The 23,035-nt window shown below is 36.4% G+C and overlaps 2 protein-coding genes and 1 pseudogene across 8 annotated transcripts; 2 read left to right on the forward strand and 1 right to left on the reverse strand.

Moving 5' to 3' along the window:
- The first annotated feature begins 445 nt into the window (after positions 1-445).
- LOC123916395 lies at positions 446-1,075 on the forward strand (annotated as a pseudogene).
- A 2,894-nt stretch (positions 1,076-3,969) lies between these two features.
- LOC123914099 (heat stress transcription factor A-1b) lies at positions 3,970-8,637 on the forward strand. 2 transcript variants are annotated; one of them, XM_045965097.1, is made up of 3 exons: positions 3,979-4,294; positions 6,708-8,021; positions 8,449-8,637. In XM_045965097.1, exons 1-2 carry the CDS (start codon positions 4,082-4,084, stop codon positions 7,989-7,991), a joined length of 1,497 nt encoding a protein of 498 aa, XP_045821053.1. In that variant the 5' UTR covers positions 3,979-4,081; the 3' UTR covers positions 7,992-8,021; positions 8,449-8,637. The 2 variants fall into 2 exon arrangements, with proteins under 2 accessions (XP_045821052.1, XP_045821053.1); XM_045965096.1 differs by having other exon boundaries at positions 3,970-4,294; positions 6,708-8,637.
- Positions 8,638-11,580: 2,943 nt separating this feature from the next.
- LOC123914100 (mitochondrial import inner membrane translocase subunit TIM22-4-like) lies at positions 11,581-15,723 on the reverse strand. 6 transcript variants are annotated; one of them, XM_045965100.1, is made up of 6 exons: positions 15,575-15,684; positions 15,335-15,395; positions 14,854-15,076; positions 13,953-14,143; positions 13,790-13,862; positions 11,581-11,920 (listed from the first exon to the last, which is right to left on the reverse strand). In XM_045965100.1, the coding sequence occupies exons 3-6, from the start codon at positions 15,014-15,016 to the stop codon at positions 11,835-11,837; spliced, it is 513 nt and encodes a 170-aa protein (XP_045821056.1). In that variant the 5' UTR covers positions 15,017-15,076; positions 15,335-15,395; positions 15,575-15,684; the 3' UTR covers positions 11,581-11,834. The 6 variants fall into 6 exon arrangements, with proteins under 6 accessions (XP_045821056.1, XP_045821059.1, XP_045821058.1 ...); XM_045965103.1 differs by having other exon boundaries at positions 15,330-15,395; XM_045965102.1 differs by having other exon boundaries at positions 15,335-15,416; positions 15,575-15,678.
- Positions 15,724-23,035: the final 7,312 nt, after the last annotated feature.

Consider the following 23,035-nt stretch of genomic DNA (forward strand, 5'->3'; position numbering starts at 1 on the left):
TTTCGAAGCTGTTGATCGAACTTTAAAATATATTCTCAAGTCTGTCGATGAAAAAAATAAACACATTCCTTTCGGTGGGAAAGTTATTGTTTTTGGCGGAGATTTTAGACAAATTCTACCAGTAATACCCAAAGGTACAAGGCCAGAAGTTGTTCATGCTACTATTAATTCTTTAGTTCTTTGGAATTTTTGTGAAGTTTTAACATTGAGTAAAAACATGAGGCTTCTCGGTGGTGCTTCGAGTGCAGACGTTGAACAAAGAAGATTGTTTTCTGAATGGGTTTTGGGTATTGGCGATGGATAAATTGGAGATGACAACGACGATGATTTAGAACTTGACATTCCATCAGATTTGTTGATTCCAAGTTCAGTTGATCATCTTGCTTCTATCGTTGAAAACACATATCCCCAACTTTTACAAAACATGAACGATATAACGTATTTCCAAAATAGAGTTATACTAGCTCCTAAAAATTCAATAGTCGACACAATAAATGATTATATGTTGGATTTAATTCCTGGTGAAGAAAAAACATAATTGAGTTATGATACTCCACTCACACAAAATGTAGACGGTCAAACAGTGGATGATGTTCATACTCCCGAATTTTTGAACATGATTTCTACGTCCGGACTTCCAAATCACAAGTTGAGACTTAAAGTTGTAGTTCCAGTTATGCTATTAAGGAATTTGAATCAAAAATTAGGATTATGCAATGGTACAAGACTTATTATTACGAGATTGGGAAAACGTGCTCTTGAAAGAAAAATTATTTCATGAAGTAATATTGGTGATCGGGTTTTCATACCTAGATTTTCTCTGACACCATCTGACGTGAGAATTCCTTTTAAATTTCAACGGAGACAATTTCCTATAATGATTTCTTTTGCGATGACTATTAATAAGAGTCGGGGACAATCTTTAAAGCATGTTGGGATATATCTTCTGTCGCCAGTGTTTTCACATGGTCAGTTGTATGTTGCAATTTCAAGAGTTACTTCTAGAAAAGGATTAAAAATATATGGTGAAGATACGACTAAGACTTCGAATGTGGTCTATAAGGAAGTCTTCCGTAATATAACATAATTTTCTTTGTATGAATATTTTTCCAAAATAATTGTTGAACTATCGTTTAATGTTATTCAACTTTTTTCATATACCTTACATTATTGAAATTATCATATCTTATTTAATCATTATATAACTTACAGTTAATCAGACCCGTGCACCGCACGGGTCGATGTTCTTGTGTATATATATATATATATATATATATATATATATATATATATATATATATATATATATATATATATATATATATATATATATATATATATATTAATATAATACATAATATTATACATGAATTTTTTTTGTGAAAGTATAATATATGAAATTTTATATATACCAAACTATGGAGTTTTTTTACATAATATTTTTTTTTATATATCCCACAAGAGTTTTTTTTATAGAAATTGCTCAATCAGGTTTTATGAACAAATGTCTATATATTAATATTTTGATACAATTGAAAATTTACGTATGGAAATTTTTGATTATTGACCAACTCATTTTTGGAATATATATTGATTAAATTAAATCAATGCTGAAATGGATGGAAATTTCAAAAATTAAGGACCAAAAATCTACTATAGTTTCTATATATACGAGTCAACATGTAAGAGTGAGAGTCATTGAGTGTCTCAGCGCCTCTTCTCTATTTTCTCTTCTCTTCTCACCTTCACTACTCTTCTTTTTTTTTTTTTTGACAGAATAATTACTTTTTTTTAATCTCTATTGCTATTGTTGGTTTTTTTTTTTAAAATAAAAAATCTATTGCTATTGTTGGTTATTTCTTATTTATTTGTTCAATATAACTTTTGTTGCTCTCAAGTGGAATGAAATTTAAATTTTATTTGTTTTTCTTTGCAGGTATTTTGTTTACTTGTGTTAGGCTACAACAAGAGGATTCAACATAAAAAAGAGAAATCATTTTCTTCTCTAAAGTCAATAATATTTTGTAAACTTTTTTTTTTTGGTAGAAATTGTAAACTTCTTTTTAAGAAGCCAAAATATTATTGATCTATCTTTGTAACTTTTATTTACTATTTGGATTCTTGCAGAGAGTGAAGAAGATGACTACGAGGGATAAATAACATCTGGATTGGGAACAGAGGAGTGGATAAAATATTCAAGTTTAATTCTACAATCAGAAAATTGTACTAATTTTGAGTTATAAATCTTTATTTGCAGGTCCATATACGGAAGAACAACATTGTTTGTTATTCAAATTAGGATTAAGTATTATCAATTGATGTTAGAGTTTTAAGTATTTATTTATATTTTTTATATTTTATTGTCATTTTTTTTAATCATATGTTTACTTATTAAAAAAGAATTGGTGTTCATATTATTTTTTATTGGATTTAAATCATGCTTATAAATGTTTTTTTACTATTATTTATAAATAAATGTTGTACTCTATTTTTTTACTCATTATTTTTTTATTTCTCTAATTTTTCATGTGATATTTAACAAATACACTGATAAAATAATAGAAACTCCTCGAATGACTATATTATAGAATGAATTGGAAAAATGTGGAATTGAGAAATTGATATGCTTAAAAAAAATTATTCTTAAACTTCATACTTATCAAGTAAAGAAAAAGGTGTCATTGTCTGAAATATAAATGGAATGAAGTAATTGACTTCATAGATTATTTTTCTATTTCATTTTATTATTCTTTTAATTATGGTTTACCTTAACGTGGTTTTTCTAATAAAAAAAATACATAGTGATTTGTACCAAACAAAATATTAAAATACGGGGGTATTGATAAAAAAAAAACCTACATGGAGGTATTAAGCAAAAAATAACTTACACGGGGTGAGACATACATTTGTAGATTTTATTATATAAAAAATACGATATCAATTGAAAGCAGAGAAAATAACAATGATTTTACTTTATTTTTATTCTCCATACATCACTGTAAAATAAACAAATAAAAATAAAAACAAATAGATACACTTTTTAAAATTTGCACATTAACAAATGAGACATGCTTAAAAAAATTATATAATTTTTTTTTGTGTCAAGCAAATGACAAACAATTCTACTGTTCATTACTTTTAAATAAATAATATTAAAATTAAAATCGCCCCATTTTGCTTCTCAAATGTGAAATTTTTTCACACGGGGACATGAGATAAAATACTCCTGAAGAAAACAAATGTCTAAAGGAGAGAGATGACGATTAAGAACAAATATATTAACCGTTAGATTAGTTTTTGCATAATGACATTTTTTTTTTATGAAAATAAAAGAACAAATATATGAACATGTGAGTTGGGAACGAGGAGTGGAGTATCACTCTCCATTATGTCATTTCTCCTTAAAATCTCCAAAATTTGGATCTTTTATCATATTTAAATAAACTATTACATTAAATATAAAATTAATTTTACAAATAATTAAAAAAATCACAATATTAAAATTTTAATAATCCATATTTTTCATGTGTGAAAAAAAATGATCTATATTTTTCATAGAACATTAACCCGGGCGATAGCACGGGTAAGTTATACTAGTCAAATTGATAAATTTGTATTTCATTTAGGTTCTTTCCTTCTTTTAAATTAATTTATATATATTATCGATTTTACGCATACATTCAATAATATACCAACACATATGTTTAAAAACACATGGTTTTTTTTAGAGGAGGGGAATAATTAATTAACACCGTATTGAATTAAAAATAAGGTCATGTTAACATGTGCACAAAGGGCACATGTTAAGCTTCTAAATATAGAAAATTGCATTTAATGTTCGAAAAAAATTTAATGTTTAAAAAGTTAAATACACAAATTTCAATATATTATTTCTACTTTTGCTTCATGTACACTTTGTGCACATGTTAACATTTTCCTTAAAAATAAATAAAAAATTAAGACCGTATTGAAGTCAGTGTCTATGTTATATGTATCCTTCATCATCACTGTTCTTCTTACTCTCATCATCTAACTTTCCTTCCATCTTCTTCTTTACTTCAGCCGTTTCTGTGTATTGAATATGACAGCTGGGAGCGTGAATTACGTTATAACGCCATTCTTGAGCAAAACCTACGATATGGTTGATGATTCTTCAACCAACACGATCCTTTCATGGGGTAAAAACGACAACTCCTTCGTCGTTTTCAGTGCCGCCGATTTCTCCAAACACATCTTACCCAAATATTTCAAGCACAACAACTTCTCCAGCTTCGTCAGGCAATTGAATACCTACGTATGTTCTTCTCTTCATTCACCTCTCAATTTTCACCTTTTTTTTTTTTTTTTTTTTTTTTTTTTTACTTATTATATTTTAGGGTTTCAAAGTTCATTTACTTTCGATCTATTTATTTACGGTAACCGATTTAGTTCAAATCAACTTTATTGATTAACGACGATTTGATTAGGTTTTGCAATCGGATTAATAGAATTTATTTATTTATTTATAAACTGTTCAGTGATTGTAATTGTAACTTGGCGATTGGAGAGGGAGCTGTGGTTTTAATTAGAAGCTCAAGTGTGTAGAGAAATTACGTTCAGGACGCATTTCCGATTGTAAATGCAAGGATATAATTAGCTGCCACTGTTGCCATGATGCTGCTGATGCCATCGTCGTACCAGGAATATTTTCTAAGATTTGGATATAGGAAACATTTCTAAGAGTTTCATGGAAGAAATGTTTCAAACCAGCAACTTTTTGCAGCATTTCCGGAAATGTTAGAACAGAATTTTCACGGTAAGTAGAAAAGTGACTGTAATCAAATAGAATTCTAGGTCTCCTCTCCTATTCGGGATTAGTTAGTTAGTCGTCAAAATCACTATAATTGTTCAGGTTTTTTTTTTTTTTTAAAATAGAAAATGTTTTTTTTGAAGAAGCCAAAATGATATATATTAACACTAACAGCCTCCCCAGCACAAGGCGTACCAAGATAGACTATAAAAATACAAGAGAGTCAGAGAGATACAATTAAAGTAAAATCATACAAGACCCAAACACAACAATGGACTAGACCACCAGCTATGGTAGTTTAAAGCTAACGTGATGTTCGTCGTCTTCAACCACCTGAAAGAGAAGAGCTTGATCTTGTCCAATAAAATATGAGGTGTGCCTATTGAGCCTTTGAACAACCGATGATTTCTCTCTGTCCATATCACCCAAACACAAGCGAGCCACACAAGCTGCAAAAAAGACCGTCTCGCGCGAGAACCACCTGATGATGCCGTAAACTGGACAAAATGATCACGCAGAGAGGTGGAATCCACCAAAGAAATACCAATCCAGGCGCGAACTAAATCCCAAAGCGATCCAGAAATACTACATGATAGAAATAAATGATGAGCCGACTCAGTCACTCCACATCCAAAAACACAAGTAGCAACCGTAGGAGACAAAACGCCGCGAGTAACCAGGTTTGCTCTCGTAGGCAACCTGTCCCGCAATAAACGCCAAGCAAAGATGGAAACCTTCAAAGGAACCTGAGAATGCCAAATAAGGTTATCCGCATCGTCCTGAGAATGCTGATAAACTCCCCCCACCGTATAACCTGTGTCAGGGTCAAGACTCCACTGCCACCTGTCAATAGCCTGATCCTGCAAAGAAATGTCAAGAAGTAAAGACTGACACTCCCCCAACATCTCCTCCTCCCACACCCACAAACTCCTCCGCCACTCCCACGCCCCCCCATCTGCCCCCCACCCTAAAGCAAACATATCTGCGACCGACCGAGATTTGGTTACAGCCAACTCAAAAAGGCGTCCAAACCGCTCCCTCAACGAAATCCCATCCAACCACGGGTCTGTCCAAAAAAGAGTATCTGACCCATCCCCCACCCTCCTCGAGACATGCTCCCTAAACCAACTGCCTCCTGGCTCGCCTACACCCTCCCTAATACGCACTAGCTCCCTCCACCACACTGATCCTCTCTGACCTCCCGCCCGAAGACTACCTCCCTCAATCCCATACCTCGCTGCCAACACTCTAAACCACAAACCCTCTCTATCCACCAGCATCCTCCAACACCACTTCCCCAGCAACGCTATGTTGAACTCACGCAACTGTCTAACCCCCAAGCCTCCATACTCCTTACGCAAACAAACAGATTTCCAACTAACCCAAGAAATCTTCCTAGAATCCTCACAACCCCCCCAAAAAAATTTAATGAAAAGAGATTCAATAGAGGAAATAATACCTGAGGGAGCTTTGAAGAAAGAAAGGGCGTAGGGTCTGTTTGGGACGAGGACTTTGGAGGACTAGATTTATATTTTAATGTTTTTTTTTTTTTAAAAGTTGAAAGAATACCATGATATATGATCATATAACAATTCAATCACACTTCATTCATTTTTAGGAACATTTGATAGCTTTTATAATTTAGAAAAGAAAAACAACTTAACAAGTCCTCCCCTCCTAAATCCCCCTCCCAAATAGACCCTTGGGTGGAGTTGGACACATGATCTCCTTGTTACTCCAACCCCTATGTTTTTCCCCCAAACCACCTTATCAATCCACTACTAGTTCTAGTGTTGTTTACGATAATTTACCTTTATGTAATATATATACTTGCGAAATATAATATTTTAGTTGTTCCCCCTCCTCTTCTTGCGTTATTAATACTACTCATGTAATCATCTTTTTTATTCATAACCAGGGTTTTAGAAAGGTTGACCCTGATCGCTGGGAATTTGCACATGAAGGATTTTTAAGGGGTCAAAAACAATTGTTGAAGACTATCACTAGGAGGAAATCTACTCATGCAAATGGTAATAGTCAGCAACCATCTAAGGTGCAGAACCCACATGTTGGGTCATGTGTTGAAGTGGGGAAGTTTGGGATTGACGAAGAGGTTGAAAGACTGAAACGGGATAAGAATGTTCTTATGCAGGAACTTGTTAGGTTAAGACAGCAACAACAAACGACCGATAACCAATTGCAAAATTTTGGGCAACGTGTGCAAGTGATGGAGCAGCGTCAGCAACAGATGATGTCGTTCCTGGCAAAGGCCATGAATAGTCCGGGATTCATGGCTCAGTTTTCACAGCAGCAGAGTGAAAGTAATAGACATGTTACCGCAGTTAAAAAGAGGCGGCTCCAGAGACAGGAAGAAGATAATTTAGCCACCAAGAATCACCATAATCCTCTTGATGGAAGTGTTGTCAAGTACCAGCCTTCGGTTAATGAGGCTGCTAAAACATTATTTAGCCAGATATTGCAAATGAACAATTCTACAAGGATGGACTCGTCCATTAACAACCTTGATGCATTCCTTATTGATGATATTCCTTCAGGCATTCCATTAGATAGCAGTAGTTCCTCCACCCAAGTTTCTGGTGTAACGCTTTCTGAGGTTCCACCTATTTCTGGGCAGTCGTTTGTGGCAGTAGAATCTCAATTTCCTGTTAGTTGTATGACCAGTAGCATGTCTGAGGTACAATCTTCCCCTGCTGTGTTGACTGACTGTGTCAATGCAGCTGAGTTTCCTGAATTAACAGCACATAACTGTCAAGACAATGTTTTGGATTTTGGTAAAGTTGAAGGGATGGCTACAGAAAGCAGCTTCGTCAATCCTGATCAAAATTTTGTGGGGTCTGTCAGTGAGATCAGTGAGAATGGCAAGGAATTGGACGTCTTATCAGCTGTTTTGAATGGGACACAGTCCTTGGAAACTGATGCTTTTTCTCCTGATGCAAATGAAATTTCTAAGCTTCCAGGAATCAATGATGAATTATGGGAACTGTTTTTTAGGCCAAGCCCACTTACTGGTGACACAGATGAAGATAAAGGTAGCTGCTCTCTAGGATATGGTTTGACTAAGGACCAGGAATTGTCATTAGACAAGGAGATTCAACAAGAAAAGATGGACAAGAAACAACATATGGACCATCTTACTCAACAGATGGAACTTCTTGCATCAGACTCATCGTTTTGTATATAATATACTTATATATATGTTTTGCATCTGAAGGTAAAATTTTCATGCTTGCCTTGGTGGTTCTATAATTGTTACTTGACTTGAAACTAGTGTAAAATTGTCTGTCATTATTAGCATGCTCCAAATACTGTCTTTGCCTTCTTCAATATGATGACCGTTGTACAGATTGGGAAAAAGATGGTTTAACATGAATGACTATATAAAAACATCTGATCTTGTTCCTAAATGTATACTGTATTATTAATACAGATGTTTTTTTTTTTTTTTTTTTTTTATATTTCGTTGGTGTACTATAGATGGATTATATGCTTTCTTCAACATTTCTCAATATTCCTTATATTCTGTGTACACATTGGTGAGGTTTGGAATCCCTTTAAAAGGGATGTTTGGGAAGAAGAGGAAGTCTGCTAGAATATTTTGTTTTTTATTTTCCAATATTATTTGTTCATGATTCCTGCAGACGTTGATGTCCTTTGCGACTGGAACAACAAAACCATGCTTCCTACTTCTACAAAAACACCTGATAGATATCAACAAACAAAGTGGCCCCCACCCAGTTTAATGTTGTACTCTCTATTTGGGGGACCAAATGAAGTTCTATTTTAATTTCATATTTTCTTACTTATATTTTGAATTTTGATTTTGACAACTGTGTGGTGCTGTTTCTTTTTTTTTTTTTTGAAAACTTGGTATCCGGCCTTAGGACCGACTAATCCAAGGGGACCAATCCCACCGCCCACTTGCGGGGGCCCCATTTAAAGCCAGAGTTTTTTTGCTCTGTATGGACTTGGCCCACCGAAATTAGCACCAGTGGGAATCGAACCTGAGACCTTGAGAGGAGCATACTCCAAGGGCCCAAGCCAACACCACTCGACCAACCCCAAGTGGGTTTGTGTGGTGTTGTTTCTGACCATGGTTATGATCATAACAATGAATTTTGTAAACTTTTTCGTTTTCATTTCCCCTCCTCGAATCCATCTCCTCTTCTCATGTGTGTGGTAATATTTTAGCCACAATGTTATAAGTTCATTTTTGCGATGTTGCCTTCAGCATTATTTACTCCTTAATAATAAAAGTGATGTTAAAATGCAAGCAATTTGTACTCGGTTTATTTGTTGGGTTCTGTGATTCCTTGGTGGAGGCTCTTCACTTGATTGATTTCGATGCAGTTCTTGCCTGAATAAACCCAGAACTTGTCTTTGCAAATTTTCCAGGAAAGTCTTAAATAGGGCAATGGAAATCGATTGGTAAATTGGTGGTGGTGTCCGCTTTTTAAATCTTGCTCACTTATCCATGAGAAGAGTACCTGACCAAAATGGCAATAGCACTTTAAGAGACAGATTAAATAACTATTCTTCTTAAACATTTACTCTAATCAAACCTTAATACAATGAGAATCACCATAAGCTCTGATTCCAGTACAGGAGGAATAGAAATGAAAAATATTGTAAAAATAAAAAAAGACTACATCATTTTTATTCCTCCCCAAGTCCTTCAAAACTACTCCAAACACTGAATCCCAGAATCTCTTCATGGCCAGTTTTTTGCACAAATTAATGACTCATTTAAGTTTGCCACCCCAAAATTAGTGTTCTGGAAAAAGTCAAAAAGTATCTCCAACACATGCACAGCATCTTAGCAGAAACATTCCTTAGCAGAAACTCGTTTTTAGTTTTGAAAATGTATTTTATAAAACTTTTTTTAAAAAGAGAAAAACAAAATTCTTTGAATCTGTTTTACTTTTTCAGTTTTAAAAACTGATAATACACAAAAGAATTTTTTAAAACACTTGTAAAATTGAATTACCAATTAAGTTTTTTCGTTTTTAATTTTAAAAAAAATGTTTTCAAGAAAGAAATCAAACAGTCCCTTAATTTTTCGGTATATAAAAATATGGCTTAAATGATCGATTCATCCTTGTAAGTTCAGGAGTTTTTGGTTTTCATCCCTGTATCTTTTTTGTTTTAAAATAGTCCTCGAATGTTCAAATCCATTTGGTTTTAGTCCCTAATGTTAAGTGATGTTACAAAAATGATGGCGTGGCAAATAAAGGCTGACGTGGCAATGTGTGACGTGGCAAATGATGATGATGTGTCAATAATGATACCCAGTCATCCACTTAGAGGAACCAAATCCAAAAATCAAATTGTAGAGAAGGACCAAAACCAAAAAACGAAATTAAAGCCAAAAACATATTTTTCTTCTTTTTTCTCTAAACCTAAAAATGGGCTCATATTTTTCTAAACCCAGAAATTTGTGTTGAATGTACTAAAATGATATATTCTTCTTCTCCCCAACCTAAAATTCCATAAAACTCTTTAACCAACAAAAAATTGAGTTTCCTGATACACCATTTATTTTGATTTAATCAAAAGACCATATTAATTTACTAATCACCATCTTCAAAATTTGACATGAATTTTTAATCAAACAACTATATATATATTGTAAAATTTGAGTTCCATTATATCCTCAAATGTCAACCAAAAAATTCACAAACTTTTAAGATAAAATGACTCATTTTTAGTCCTTTTTTTCATTTGAATCTCTCAAATCGCATGCATTAAAACATGCTTTGCAATTTATGGGTTCATAGAAATATAAGTCAATTTATGAGTTTAGAGAAAAAAGAAAGAAAAATATGTTTTTGAATTTAATTTCGTTTTTTTTGGTTTTGGTCCCTCCCTACAATTTTATTTTTAGATTTGGTCCCTCTAAGTGGATGATTGTGCATCATCATTGACATGTCATCCTCGTTTGCCACGTCACACAGTGTCATGTCAACCTCTATTTGCCACGTCATCATTTTTGAAACGACACTTAATATTAGGGACTAAAACCAAAAGGATTTACACATTCAGAGACTATTTTAAAGCAAAAAAATATACAGGGACGAAAACCAAAAACTTGCGAACTTACAGAGACAAATTGGTCATTTAAGCCTAAAAATATTTCATTAATAGATATCCGGTAACAACATCAACATAGACATACTCTATCCAACTTTAATGAAGAGTTATAAAAGACATATACTATCATGTGCTAGATAACCAGACATAAAAGCCATGTTCTTTGAAGTCGTCTAAGCAAGACAATCGTCACCATTACTATCAGGAGATTTGATCATGTCACACTACTTGAGGCAGCTTTACTGCTCAGTGCTCAGCATTTAAACTGCAATTTTCTTTTTCAATAACATAAAATTTCACTGGCCTACTCAACTCCATAGAAGCCAATTCCACCAAAATTAAGGAGGGAAGAACACAAATTTCACTGCCCCTTCATTCCAATTTCCCATGCCTTTTATTAAAAGACCAAGATGATAAATTTTGTTAACTAAACCATGTGAAACAAACACTTGAATACAACAAATCCAACGTAAATATAGTAAGCAAAAAGAGTTCCATGTTCTCGAGTTATAAACGGATTATGGAAGCATAATTAGATTGGAAATGAGAGCATTTCTTTGTTAGCATAGCCTATCACTGTTTCACTTAAATAGATCTAACGGGTGAATTTGCACCATAAAAAATAAGAATGAATTACAAAGAAAAAACTATTTAAATTAACTAATACTACTAAGCGCCAGTGCTAAACACTTGAAAGAGTCAATCACAATTATTGCTCCTCGGGTTTTCTTAATACTAAGCATTTTCCAATACTAAATCATGTCATTACAAAGAGCTTTCCCAAGTTCGGAGAATGCACCCATCAATGACATTGTATACAAATAAATTATAGATGTGATTAATACGGCAATTCATGTTTCTCCCTATCATGCCCCTTTATCATTATGGGTAAAGTATTTTTATCAAGAACTCAAACTATGATTGAAGAATGCTTCTCTTATTGATGCCTCTCCAAAAACTTCTCTATCACGACAGAGAATGCTGCAAAGCCAGCGCAACCCATACATGCAGCTTTTGGACCACCTACAACCACACAAAAACATTGGAAAACATTAACAAATGTCATTGCAAAACACAGGGAGAGAGCAGAAATATCAAGGAGCATTAAGGGTTTCAATTCTCGGTTTATCCGGCCTGATAATTGTTTCTTTTCTCTTTTTTAAATCAATTTGCTTTTTCAATTTAACAGCCTACAATGCACAAATTTCTTCAAGAACGAGGAAAGAGATGAATAAACCAACAAGACCTAAATCCAGCACTGCTTCCATATTGGACCACTATCAGAACCCTATGAAAACTCGCAGCTACAATTGCGTATTCTGATTTTTGGTTTTCAATTTTCGTCAACAGCACTAACTTATATTTAAATAGAAAACAACTTTTCATCAACAGCACTAACTTATATTTAAATAGAAAACAACTTTGAAAAGGGATAAACAAAATATTTCTACCAATAACCTTCTGTTTTGGGTGAAATACATGAAGATAAATGTTGCTAAGCCACCACAAATATAGTAAACCTCTAGACACTTGATGAACACCACTTTGTGCTCTCCATCCGCACCAAACTCCCTTTGTACCGCACTCGATGAAGAATTAGAGAAGCAGTTCCTTGTGTAAGGCACTACCGTTTCAGTGGTTTGTTGGCTCTTAATATTAGGGCACTACATTAAGGCTTTTAGTAACACCTCAGTAAGGAGACCCTATTGAGAATACACTAACGGTATATGTAGCTTCAAGCTTGGCTCAGTTAAAGTGTTAAGTAGCATTCCCTCTTCTAAATGCAAGCAGGCCCAGCTCATGAGTATGTGTGCATGCATCCCATCACCATTACTCACTTATCCCATAAGTGCTCAACCCCATCTCCTTGAGTATGCACAACAAAGACAATGATGTCGAATTGCAACCTTTTTTGCCATACATTTTATCCCATAAGTGCTCAACCCCATCTCCTAAAAGAAACAAAATCCACCTTCGCACCCACCTAAGTCACTCCTATAAATATTCTTCTTTCTAAATTTCTAACCATCCCAGACACCAAAAACCATACAAAGAAACCCCCACACCATGACAACACACTTAAAACAATTTGAGAAAGACTAGGGTTGTAATAATACGTTAAAATTATTTGCCAATATAGTCAAAATCGCAATCTTGCTCATAAGATCCTTGACAACTTGGACGATCCAAATAATAGGCAGAATTGCAATCTGGTAGGATTCTGTGGGATCGACAATCTTACTTATAAGATTGGTGGGATCAGTCATTTTAACTTGAAAGATTGTCTAGATTAGATATCTAAAAAATTTGACAACTTAATTTTGGTGTTTATGTCTTGCCGCTTGCTAAAAATTTGGTGCTTTGTATTTGTATATTTGGAGTTTCCTAAGTTGCACTTGTTAATGCTCTAGCTTAACTTGTTAATTTGTAACTTGTGATTGCGTATGTATGACTTTATTATGGACTTTGAATTTAAGTTTAATTAAGTGTTTGTAGTGATCTGGAGGTACTTTTCTATCTTGACTCTCCTTCTAATCCTAAGTAAAATCTGGATTAGACTCTGGTGAAAGACAGCATATAGCATAAACTTGGTCTTGCTTGAAGTTAATCATTTTACCAAACAGAATTACAGGACTAGAGTATATAAGCTCACAACAACAAAAGGTATATTCTACCATTTAGCTAAAATTTAGTTTCAATGGCTATCAATTACCGAATCCTTAGCACCCAAGAAGAAGCAATTATTAGGCTAGTCACTTCTGGTCATTTGGCATTGGTTTTCTTTTCTTATGGGAGGCATGTCAGGCCATGTCTGCCCCTCATTTCTTAAATACAGGTAATGAGAGACAAAAACACAATAAATGACAGAAAATGAATGAAAAAGAGGGTTACCTTTAGCTGATATAGCACCTCCAGTAGCACATCCAGCAACAGCAGTATTTCCGATGTCATGTTTAGCTCGGGCCTGAAAACAAAAGAACACAGATGATAGGAAGAAGAATTAAACTCACATGCTTGATGTAAATATATATTTTCATTCCCAAATCCATTAGACCTTTTCAACAACACACTCGGCAGCTGAGAATACTAAACCCATAACAGCAAATGCTTTGGCTGAACTCCAACTCCTTCGCCCCATCTGCTTTGCTTGAAATATAAGCTGTTGTTTGCCAGTCATTTCCTCCTGCATTAGTGGGTTGTCCAGTGCTCCAAGAAACAATCCCATGAAGATGCCGAGACCACCTCCTGAAATTTATCACATGAATCCCAACAAACAATTATTTTACAATACATACCTCAACATCTTGCAATGTCTCTAAAGCTGAAATTATTCTTCAATGACATTTGATATTTCACAGTAATTTGGCTATGTTGACATTTGTACAATAAGAAATTTCCAGATCCATTCGTTTTATTTTGCAAAATGCGTTCACTAGAAACTTATATGTTTCGAGGGGTAAGGATTTTTGTTGGTATCATTGTATTGATTTGTTCAAACTGACGTTACAAGAACAATCACCAAAGCATTCTCCTACTAGATAAAATCAATCAAATACATGGATCACACAGAAAAACATCTGATAATATATAATGCCGGATAATTTATTTTATCATGCCCGGTGTTCAAACTGAGGTTGTTTAACAGATTAAACAAAATCAAACCATCAAAATTTATAATTGGTAGACAAATTTCTCAAATGTGACGTGCCTAAAAATACAATATCTTAGCTTTCTTCAAGTCTCATTCATTGACACTTAATTTTTAAATTAATATTAAGTAAAGCTAGTTTCAGATGACTTAGTACATCATTTGAAATCCTTGAAAAGAAACACCAAACTTACACAAATATTTGGAGCAGATTAGTTTTAACTTTTAATACAATTTATAAGAGGTAAAATAAGATGCTAGCAAATATATGGAAAAACGAAATAAAGGGAGAGTTCAATGAGCATACCCATGACACCACTAACAACACTGCGCACAGCGCAATTATTCCAAATGTCTTGGCCACGAATTTCCTCAACAGTGGGCAAACTTATGGGCTGAATCTGAGGCTTCTCAGCTTCTTTTGAGTTTAAAGCATCATTTGAGACTGTTTTTCCCAACTCATCAGCCATTGTTGAAGCACAAACCAAAAATAATAAACAAGGCTAGTTGAATTGAAATGACCACAAAACCTGTGCAATGAACAACGGATGAATATCATTATCATTACCACTTCACCATGAAGCAAAAAACACTTCAAAATATCCATCATACATACATGAGTCAAATCAAATATTCCGAATATGAAGACATCATGTGATATACATTACTCAAAGTGGTTTCAAATAGCATAACATTACTAACTGAGATTTCTTTTTTTTGTTTTTTTTTTGTTTTGAAGAAGCTAAATTAACCCACCCAAAATTGGGACCAAGAGAATCGAACCTGACCTTAAGGAGGAAGCACACTCCGAGGTCCCAAACCAATACCACCGGACTAACCCAACCCTAACTAAGATTTGATGAAAACTAACTAACATATATTAGAATAATAAAAACAAATTAATCAACACTAATAAAGAAGAAAGGAAATGGAACATGTTATAATAAGTTATGAATTTCAATTGAATGATACTGCATGTTAGCTATAACATCACAGTGTATGTCTTTGGATGGGAAATTATTACAAACCTAAAAACTCGAGGAAACAAAAATACAGATGAGAGTAAGAGAGGGAAGAGTCACCGCTGGTGAGGAATCCGCCGGCGTTGTGATTCTGAATTTGAAGTTGCTCTGTCAGATAAAACCACGGTAGAACCCTTTCTTGTGCACGGGGAAAAGCATGTAACTTTCCCTATTTTTGCACCGTTGGATCGATCAAGTGGTCCAGAATATGCCAGCTGATATCACGGATTCGTATTGTCTAACGTTAGCGCGGGAATGTCACCTAACTTTGGAGAATTTAGAGCCATTTGATAAATCCAATGCTTGAGGTCTAGCCACGTGCCCTGCTATTTTAAATTGACAAAAAACTATGGATTGAGTAGGGATTGGTTATTATACATAAGCTATCCTTATGCACCATGCATAAGTTACTTAGTGCACCCCCCAAATTACTTGTGCACCCCCCAAATTACTAGCACACCCCCAAATTTTTCATGCACCCCCCACATTACTTGTGCACCTCCAAATTTCTCATGCACCCCCAAATTTCTCATGCACCCCCAAAATTTCTCGCACACCCCTAATATGACTTTTGCCCCCCAATTTTATTTTTTTGGTCCCCTCCACATTTCTAGCCTAAACCATTTTGTTGTGGGAATGGTTTCAGAGATATGCACTCCAAAATCATTAAGTGTATAAGATGGTTTTAGAGTACAACCCTATAATTAGAATACAAACAATAATTGTGATTTGAAACCATTTAACCAACATAATGGTTTCCAGAATTTTTAAAACCATATAAACACACATAAAACCATTTTACAATACAAATGGTTTCAGTGTATAACTATCTGAAACCATTTAACCAACATAATGGTTTCCAGAATTTTTAAAACAATAAAAACACACATAAAACCATTTTACAATACAAATGGTTTCAGTGTATAACTATCTGAAACCATTTAACCAGCATAATGGTTTCCAGAATTTTTGAAACCATAAAAACACACATAAAACCATTTTACAATACAAATGGTTTTAGTGTATAACTATCTGAAACCATTTAACTGGTTTTAAATAATGATTATAATTGTACAAAAAAAAAACAATTATGATTCTAATTATAGGTTGTACTTCAAAACCATCTTATGCACTTAATGGTTTTGGAGTGTATATTTTTGAAACCATTCCCACAGCAAAATGGTTTAGGCTTGAAATATGGGGGGTTAAAAAAAAATTGGGCGCACAAGTCATCTGGGGGTGCGTGAAAAATTTTGGGGGGTGCGCTAGAAATTTGGGGGTGCGCGAGAAATTGGGGTGCATGAGAAATTTGGGGGGTGCACGAGAAATTTGGGGGTGCGCGAGTAATTTGGGGGGTACGTGAGAAATTTGGGGGGTGTGAGATTAGGTGTGAGTGTGTGAGTTGAGATTGGCTAGGATTATTACATGTGGATGCTCAATCTAATGGATGTTATTGACTTATGTACCATGCATAAGGATTACACTTATGTATAATAACTTCTCCTGATTGAATAATGCTAGTAACACACTCTTTAACAAACACATTTCAACACACTCTCTTTTATTGGTTGAAATTCATATGGGTCTCATAAAAAAATATGGACCCATATAACTTTTATGGGACCCATATAAATTTTAACCAATAGAAGAGAGCGTGTTAGAGTGCGTTTGTTAAAGAGTGTGTTGCTAGCACTCCTCACTATGGATTTTCAGAAAAAGTGAACCGGAACAATGCTTCATGAGTAACGTCGGATCATTGTACGGATCAAAAGGTTTGAAAGTCATGTGTTTTTTTCCCACTTGAAAATTAACTGTATTTAATAAAACTCATAAACCGCTAATTTTAATGGATCTCAATAACATATCAAATGATTTTCAATTATTCTAAAAATTTCTACGGATGATCTATATATGATATAATCTTTCAATCAAACGATCGATTTTGTAAAATTCGTATTCGTTATAATATTATTCGAGACTTGTGCATGATGCCCTACATGAACCACTTGTTCATGTTAGAAAAAACCTATATATCCTCTCTCTCTCTCTCTCTCTCTCTCTCTCTCTATATATATATATATATATATATATATATATATATATATATATATATATATATATATATATATATATATTTGTGTGTGAAAAACTAATGTAGATCAATAAACTCAAACTACAAAAAAAAATTAATATACAAATTTTAATATATAAATAATAATAGTATTGAAAATATTATGCAGAAACCGATCTAGTAGGCTCAAGGATTTTTTTAATAGTCTGCAGCTTGACCTATTTTTGTTTCTGACGGAAACCACACTATCCAGTTTGTGGGAGATTCTTCCTGTGAATGAATTAATTGGTTTTCTTATGTAGGAGTATTTTATTTTAATAATTTATTTGTGTTAAAATAAGCAATATTTTTTTTTTGAAGAAGCTAAAATGAGATATATATTAAACTAAAAATAGTCACCTCAGCACAAGGTGTGCCTAGATGAGCTACCAGAGTTTACAAAGAGACAGAAAAGAAAATAAAAAGATCAAAATCATACAAAGCCCAAACATAACAGAGGACTAGACCACCAGCTATGGTAGTTTAAAGCCAAAGTAACATTCTTCGACTTCAACCACCTATACGAAAATAACTTGATCTTGTCCAATAACTGAAGAGAAGTTCTAGTTGAGCCTCTATACAATCTGTGGTTTCTTTCCGTCCATATGACCCATACGCTGACAAGCCATATAAGCTGCAAAAAAGACCGACGTGCCCGAGATCCACCTAATGATGATATGAAGTGAACGAAGTGGTCCCGAATAGTACTGGAATCTGTCAAAGAAATGTCAATCCACATACACACCAAAGCCCAAAGTGAACCAAAGAAACTGCAAGAGATGAATAAATGGTGAGCCGACTCTGCCTCCCCACAACCAGCTACGCACACCTGTGCCGAAGAAGATAAGATGCCTCGAATAACCAGATTTGACTTTGTAGGTAACCTATCACGAAGTAGACGCCACGCAAAGATAGATACCTTCAAAGGAACCTGAGGATGCCAGATAAGATGATCTGCCTCATCCAAAGTAACCGAATCACGAGTAGTCAAAAGCTGGTAAACTCCTCGAACAGTGTAGCCTGTGTCAGGATCTGGCTGCCACCCGCCACCTATCTGAATACTGTGCCTGTAAAGAAATGTTAGCAAGCAAAAACTGACACTCCCTCAACATGTCCTCCTCCCACGCCCTCAACTGCCTCCGCCAAACCCAAGCCGCCCCATCCATCCCCCACCCCATCGAAAACATCTCAGCCACCATACGCAATTTGGTCTCTGATAAAGCAAACAGACGGCCAAATCGCTCACATAAAGGAGTCTCATCCACCCAGGGATCAGTCCAGAAAAGAGTATCTGAACCATCCCCCACTATCCTAACAACCTGCTCCCCGAACCAACCTCCCTCTGACTCTCCAACCCCATCCCGAATGCTCACTATCTCTCGCCACCACATAGACCCTCGCCGCCCTCCATCTCTCAATCTCCCTCGTTCCACCCCATAACGCGCTGCCAACACACGAAACCACAACCCCTCTCGATCCACTAACATCCTCCAACACCATTTACCTAACAGTGCCAAATTAAACTCCCTCAACTGCCGCACCCCCAAACCTCCATACTCTTTCCGTAAACAAATAGTTTTCCAATTCACCCAAGCTGTTTTCCTAACATCCTCACACCCCCCCCCCCCCCCCCCCCCCCTTCAAAAAAAATTTAATTAAAAGAGATTCAATAGAGGAAATGATACGTGAAGGAGCTTTGAAGAAGGAGAAAGCATAGACAGGTAGAGATGTCAGGACAGACTTAATCAAAACCAGACGACCACCAAAGGAAAGAAAACGACTCGTCCACCCAGATAATCTATTCTTTAAACATTCCAACACCGATTTCCAAAAGCCCAAACGCCGCGAATCACCTCCAATAGGAAGGCCCAGGTAAAGAAAAGGAATTTTTCCCACTTTACAACATAAAGCAGACGCGGCTTCGCCTAACCAAGATTCAGGAATATTCACCCCAACAAGCATACTTTTGTTAAAATTGACCTTTAAATCTGACATAGTCTCAAATAACACTAGTAACGCTCTCAGAGCCCGTACATTAGCCCAACTCTTCGCCCCCATTAGCAGAGTGTCATCAGCAAACTGCAAGTGCGACACTGAAATAGGATCCGACTCCCCTAAACTATATCCCACAAATAAATTACGCTCTACCATAGCCTCCATCAGCACATTTAACCCCTCCGCAGCCAAGAGGAAAAGAAAAGGAGACAACGGATCTTCTTGTCTAAGGCCTCTCTCAAGAGGGAAATCATCAGTTGGACTACCATTGACCAGAATAGATGCCGTAGCCGTACCCACACATTCCTTAATCCACTTCCTCCACAAAGTAGGAAACGACATACTCTCCATAACCTTGTCCAAATAACTCCAATCCACCGAATCATAGGCTTTCTCAAAATCCACCTTGAAAAGCATAAGTTCCTTCTTAGACTTCCGAGCCTCATCCACAACCTCATTAGCTATAAGAATTCCATCCAGGATCTGCCTATCCTTAACGAACGCCGTTTGAGACTCCGATATGACACTACCAATAACAAGACGTAGCCGATTCGCAAGTACCTTCGCCAAAATTTTATAAATACTACCAACTAACGAAATCGGTCAAAAATCATTCAGCCGTTGGGGGCTATCAACCTTTGGGATCAACGCAATAAAAGTAGAATTAATACCTTTTGTCAGTTTTCCATTCCGATGAAAATCTGAAATAAAACGCATGACATCTCCCCTCAGCTCAGTCCAAAAATCCTTAAAGAAACCAAAGTTAATCCCATCAGGCCCAGGACTTTTAAAACTATCACAGTCCCACACTGCTGATTTCACCTCTGCTTCCGTAAAATGTTTGATAAGGCTACTACACTCAACATGGTTCAACCTCTTAAACTGCAGATTATCCACACCGGGTCTTTCCATATTTGAATTCTTAAAGTGAGACGCAAAATGCGAGAACACAGCCTGCCTGATCGGATTCACCCCCTCCAAGGTAACCCCACCCACTTGGATTACCGAGATAGCATTCCGTCGTCTACGTCCCGCCAAGACTGAATGGAAGTACTTAGTATTAGCATCACCCTCCTTGAGCCACAACGATCGCGACTGTTGCCAACTTATACTAGCATGCAAACGAGACATCGAGTGAATACCAGCAGTGACCCCATGAAGCTCAGATAACTCTACTTCCGTCAACTCTTCCTCCTCCCCCTTCTGGTCTAAAACCAACAAACGCTCTTTCAAAGATTCAATTCTGCTAGGCAAGTTCTGGACGTGAGCTTGATGCCAACCTTTCAAAGCTGCCTTTATCATCTTAAGCTTCTCCTTAAGCACAAACCCACCCCATCCATCGACATGGAATGAATTCCATTTCTCTTTAACAAAAGAGTTGTAACCAGGAACATCTGTCCAACATTTAAGCATCCTTGAAGGACGAGGTCCCCAATCTTCCTCACTTGTAGAGAGAACTAGAGGGCAGTGATCAGAAAGCCCTCGCAAATTAGCCACCTGCTTGCAATTTGGCCAAGTCAAGCACCAATCCTCAGAGAACAAAAACCTATCTAAACGACTCATCACGAGGTCATCCCCTTTAAACCACGTAAATTTGCGACCAATGAGAGGAAGATCAATAAGATTATTCTCGTCAATAAAATGATTAAAAGGAGCAATATCCACACTACGTTGACTCCCTCTAGAGGAGCGTCTCTCCTCAGGTTGTCTAACTGCATTAAAATCACCGCAAATACAAACCCTCTCTCTCCCCGTCAAAAGAATCCGAGCCGATAAAGAATCCCAAAGCTCTTGCTTAGCACCATCATCACATGGCGCATAGACATTGGCCAACAAAAACTCATCTCCAGATTTAACAAACCTACCCCGACACCACAAAACATGGTTGCTCGTCTCAGACGTCCACACCTCCACCTCAGAAGTATCTCATAACGTTAGCAAACCCCCCGATGCCCCATCTGAAGGCCGATAAGAAAATGCATGTTGCGAGCTGCTCCAGAGTGTCGAACACATAAAAACATCGCAGTATGATACTTTAGTCTCCTGGAGACAGAGAATGAAAGGTTTCTGGTCCCCCACCAACTTACGCACTTCCTTCCTCTTTTCAAACCCACCCAAGCCTCTAATATTCCAAGAAATAATCTTCATCAAACACACTCCCCCCTCACTTAACCAAAAATAATGCAGACCTAGCACTCCGATTCATGATGTGCTCCCCCCCTAATCTCGAGCCTGATGCCGTCTTCTTACCTTTTCCTGCCCTAGATAAAACACGAAACATATTCACATTATCTCCATTGAACTTTACCCCAATAGATTTTCCTATCCCCCACACATCATCCACTGCCATTTGTTTAGAACCTTGCATAGCCACCCAATTCTGCCAATCATTGTTTACAGAGAGCGATGAAGAAGGCTCCTCAGAAGAATTCCGACGACTCATAGAACAGGAACGATTCACCTCATCCCCACCCCGACGGTGTCGCACATTCTTCTTTAAAACTTTTAGAACCTCTCTACGATCCTTCCTTGGCATTCTAGCCACCTTTTTGATACTATGGAGTGGATGACTAAGCAACCCTCTCTCTTTCCTTCTCCTAGAGTCAATTTGACTGCCTTTCTGCTTCCTCACTCCACTAAGATCCCTCGAGGACAGTCTCTTACGTGCCGAAAAAATAACCCCAGCGTCCCCAAAATTGTGATCATGTAACCATTCCAAACTCCAAGGCCCCGAGTGAATAGAGCGGCCCGCTTTTGGAGGACAAGATTCAGATCTCTTGCGATGGAGCGTAGAGTGTTCTTCACGTCCAAATATGGTGCCCGCTTTAGGAGAACTAGAAAGCCTTAAAGGAGACTCCACACAGTTCCCTGCATAGTTAACGCTGTCCGCTACTCGTTCAACCTCCTCCTCAACAACTTTCTCGGCGGCCAGACTAACCTCATTCTTCTCTTCCAACTCAGCATCCCCCTAAACTCGAGGATCGTCGCAATCATCATTCCCCAGCCCCTCCCCAAGACTCTCAACCAAAACGTCAACATTACGGCGGACTTCCATATCAACCGGCCCCTCTCCAAACTCGGAACAGTTACCTTCATTCACGCTCTCTTCCTCAAAAAGACAAGTGTCCTCTCCCAAATCATACCCCCATTCCTCTACCACCTGGATTTTTACCTGGGCGCCGTCCACCAGGACAGTCACCACACTTTTAATAATACCTAACTCAGACGTGGCAACAAGAACCCGAGCAAAATCCAATCTATCTTTATCTACAGAACACTTATCCGTGCGTAAGTAGCTTCCACAGTCAAGGACACATAACTTAAAGAAGTTTATATTCCACGCATTCAACGGTACACCATAC

Source organism: Trifolium pratense, linkage group LG3 (genome assembly GCF_020283565.1).
Source record: "Trifolium pratense cultivar HEN17-A07 linkage group LG3, ARS_RC_1.1, whole genome shotgun sequence".
Taxonomy (NCBI): domain Eukaryota; kingdom Viridiplantae; phylum Streptophyta; class Magnoliopsida; order Fabales; family Fabaceae; genus Trifolium; species Trifolium pratense.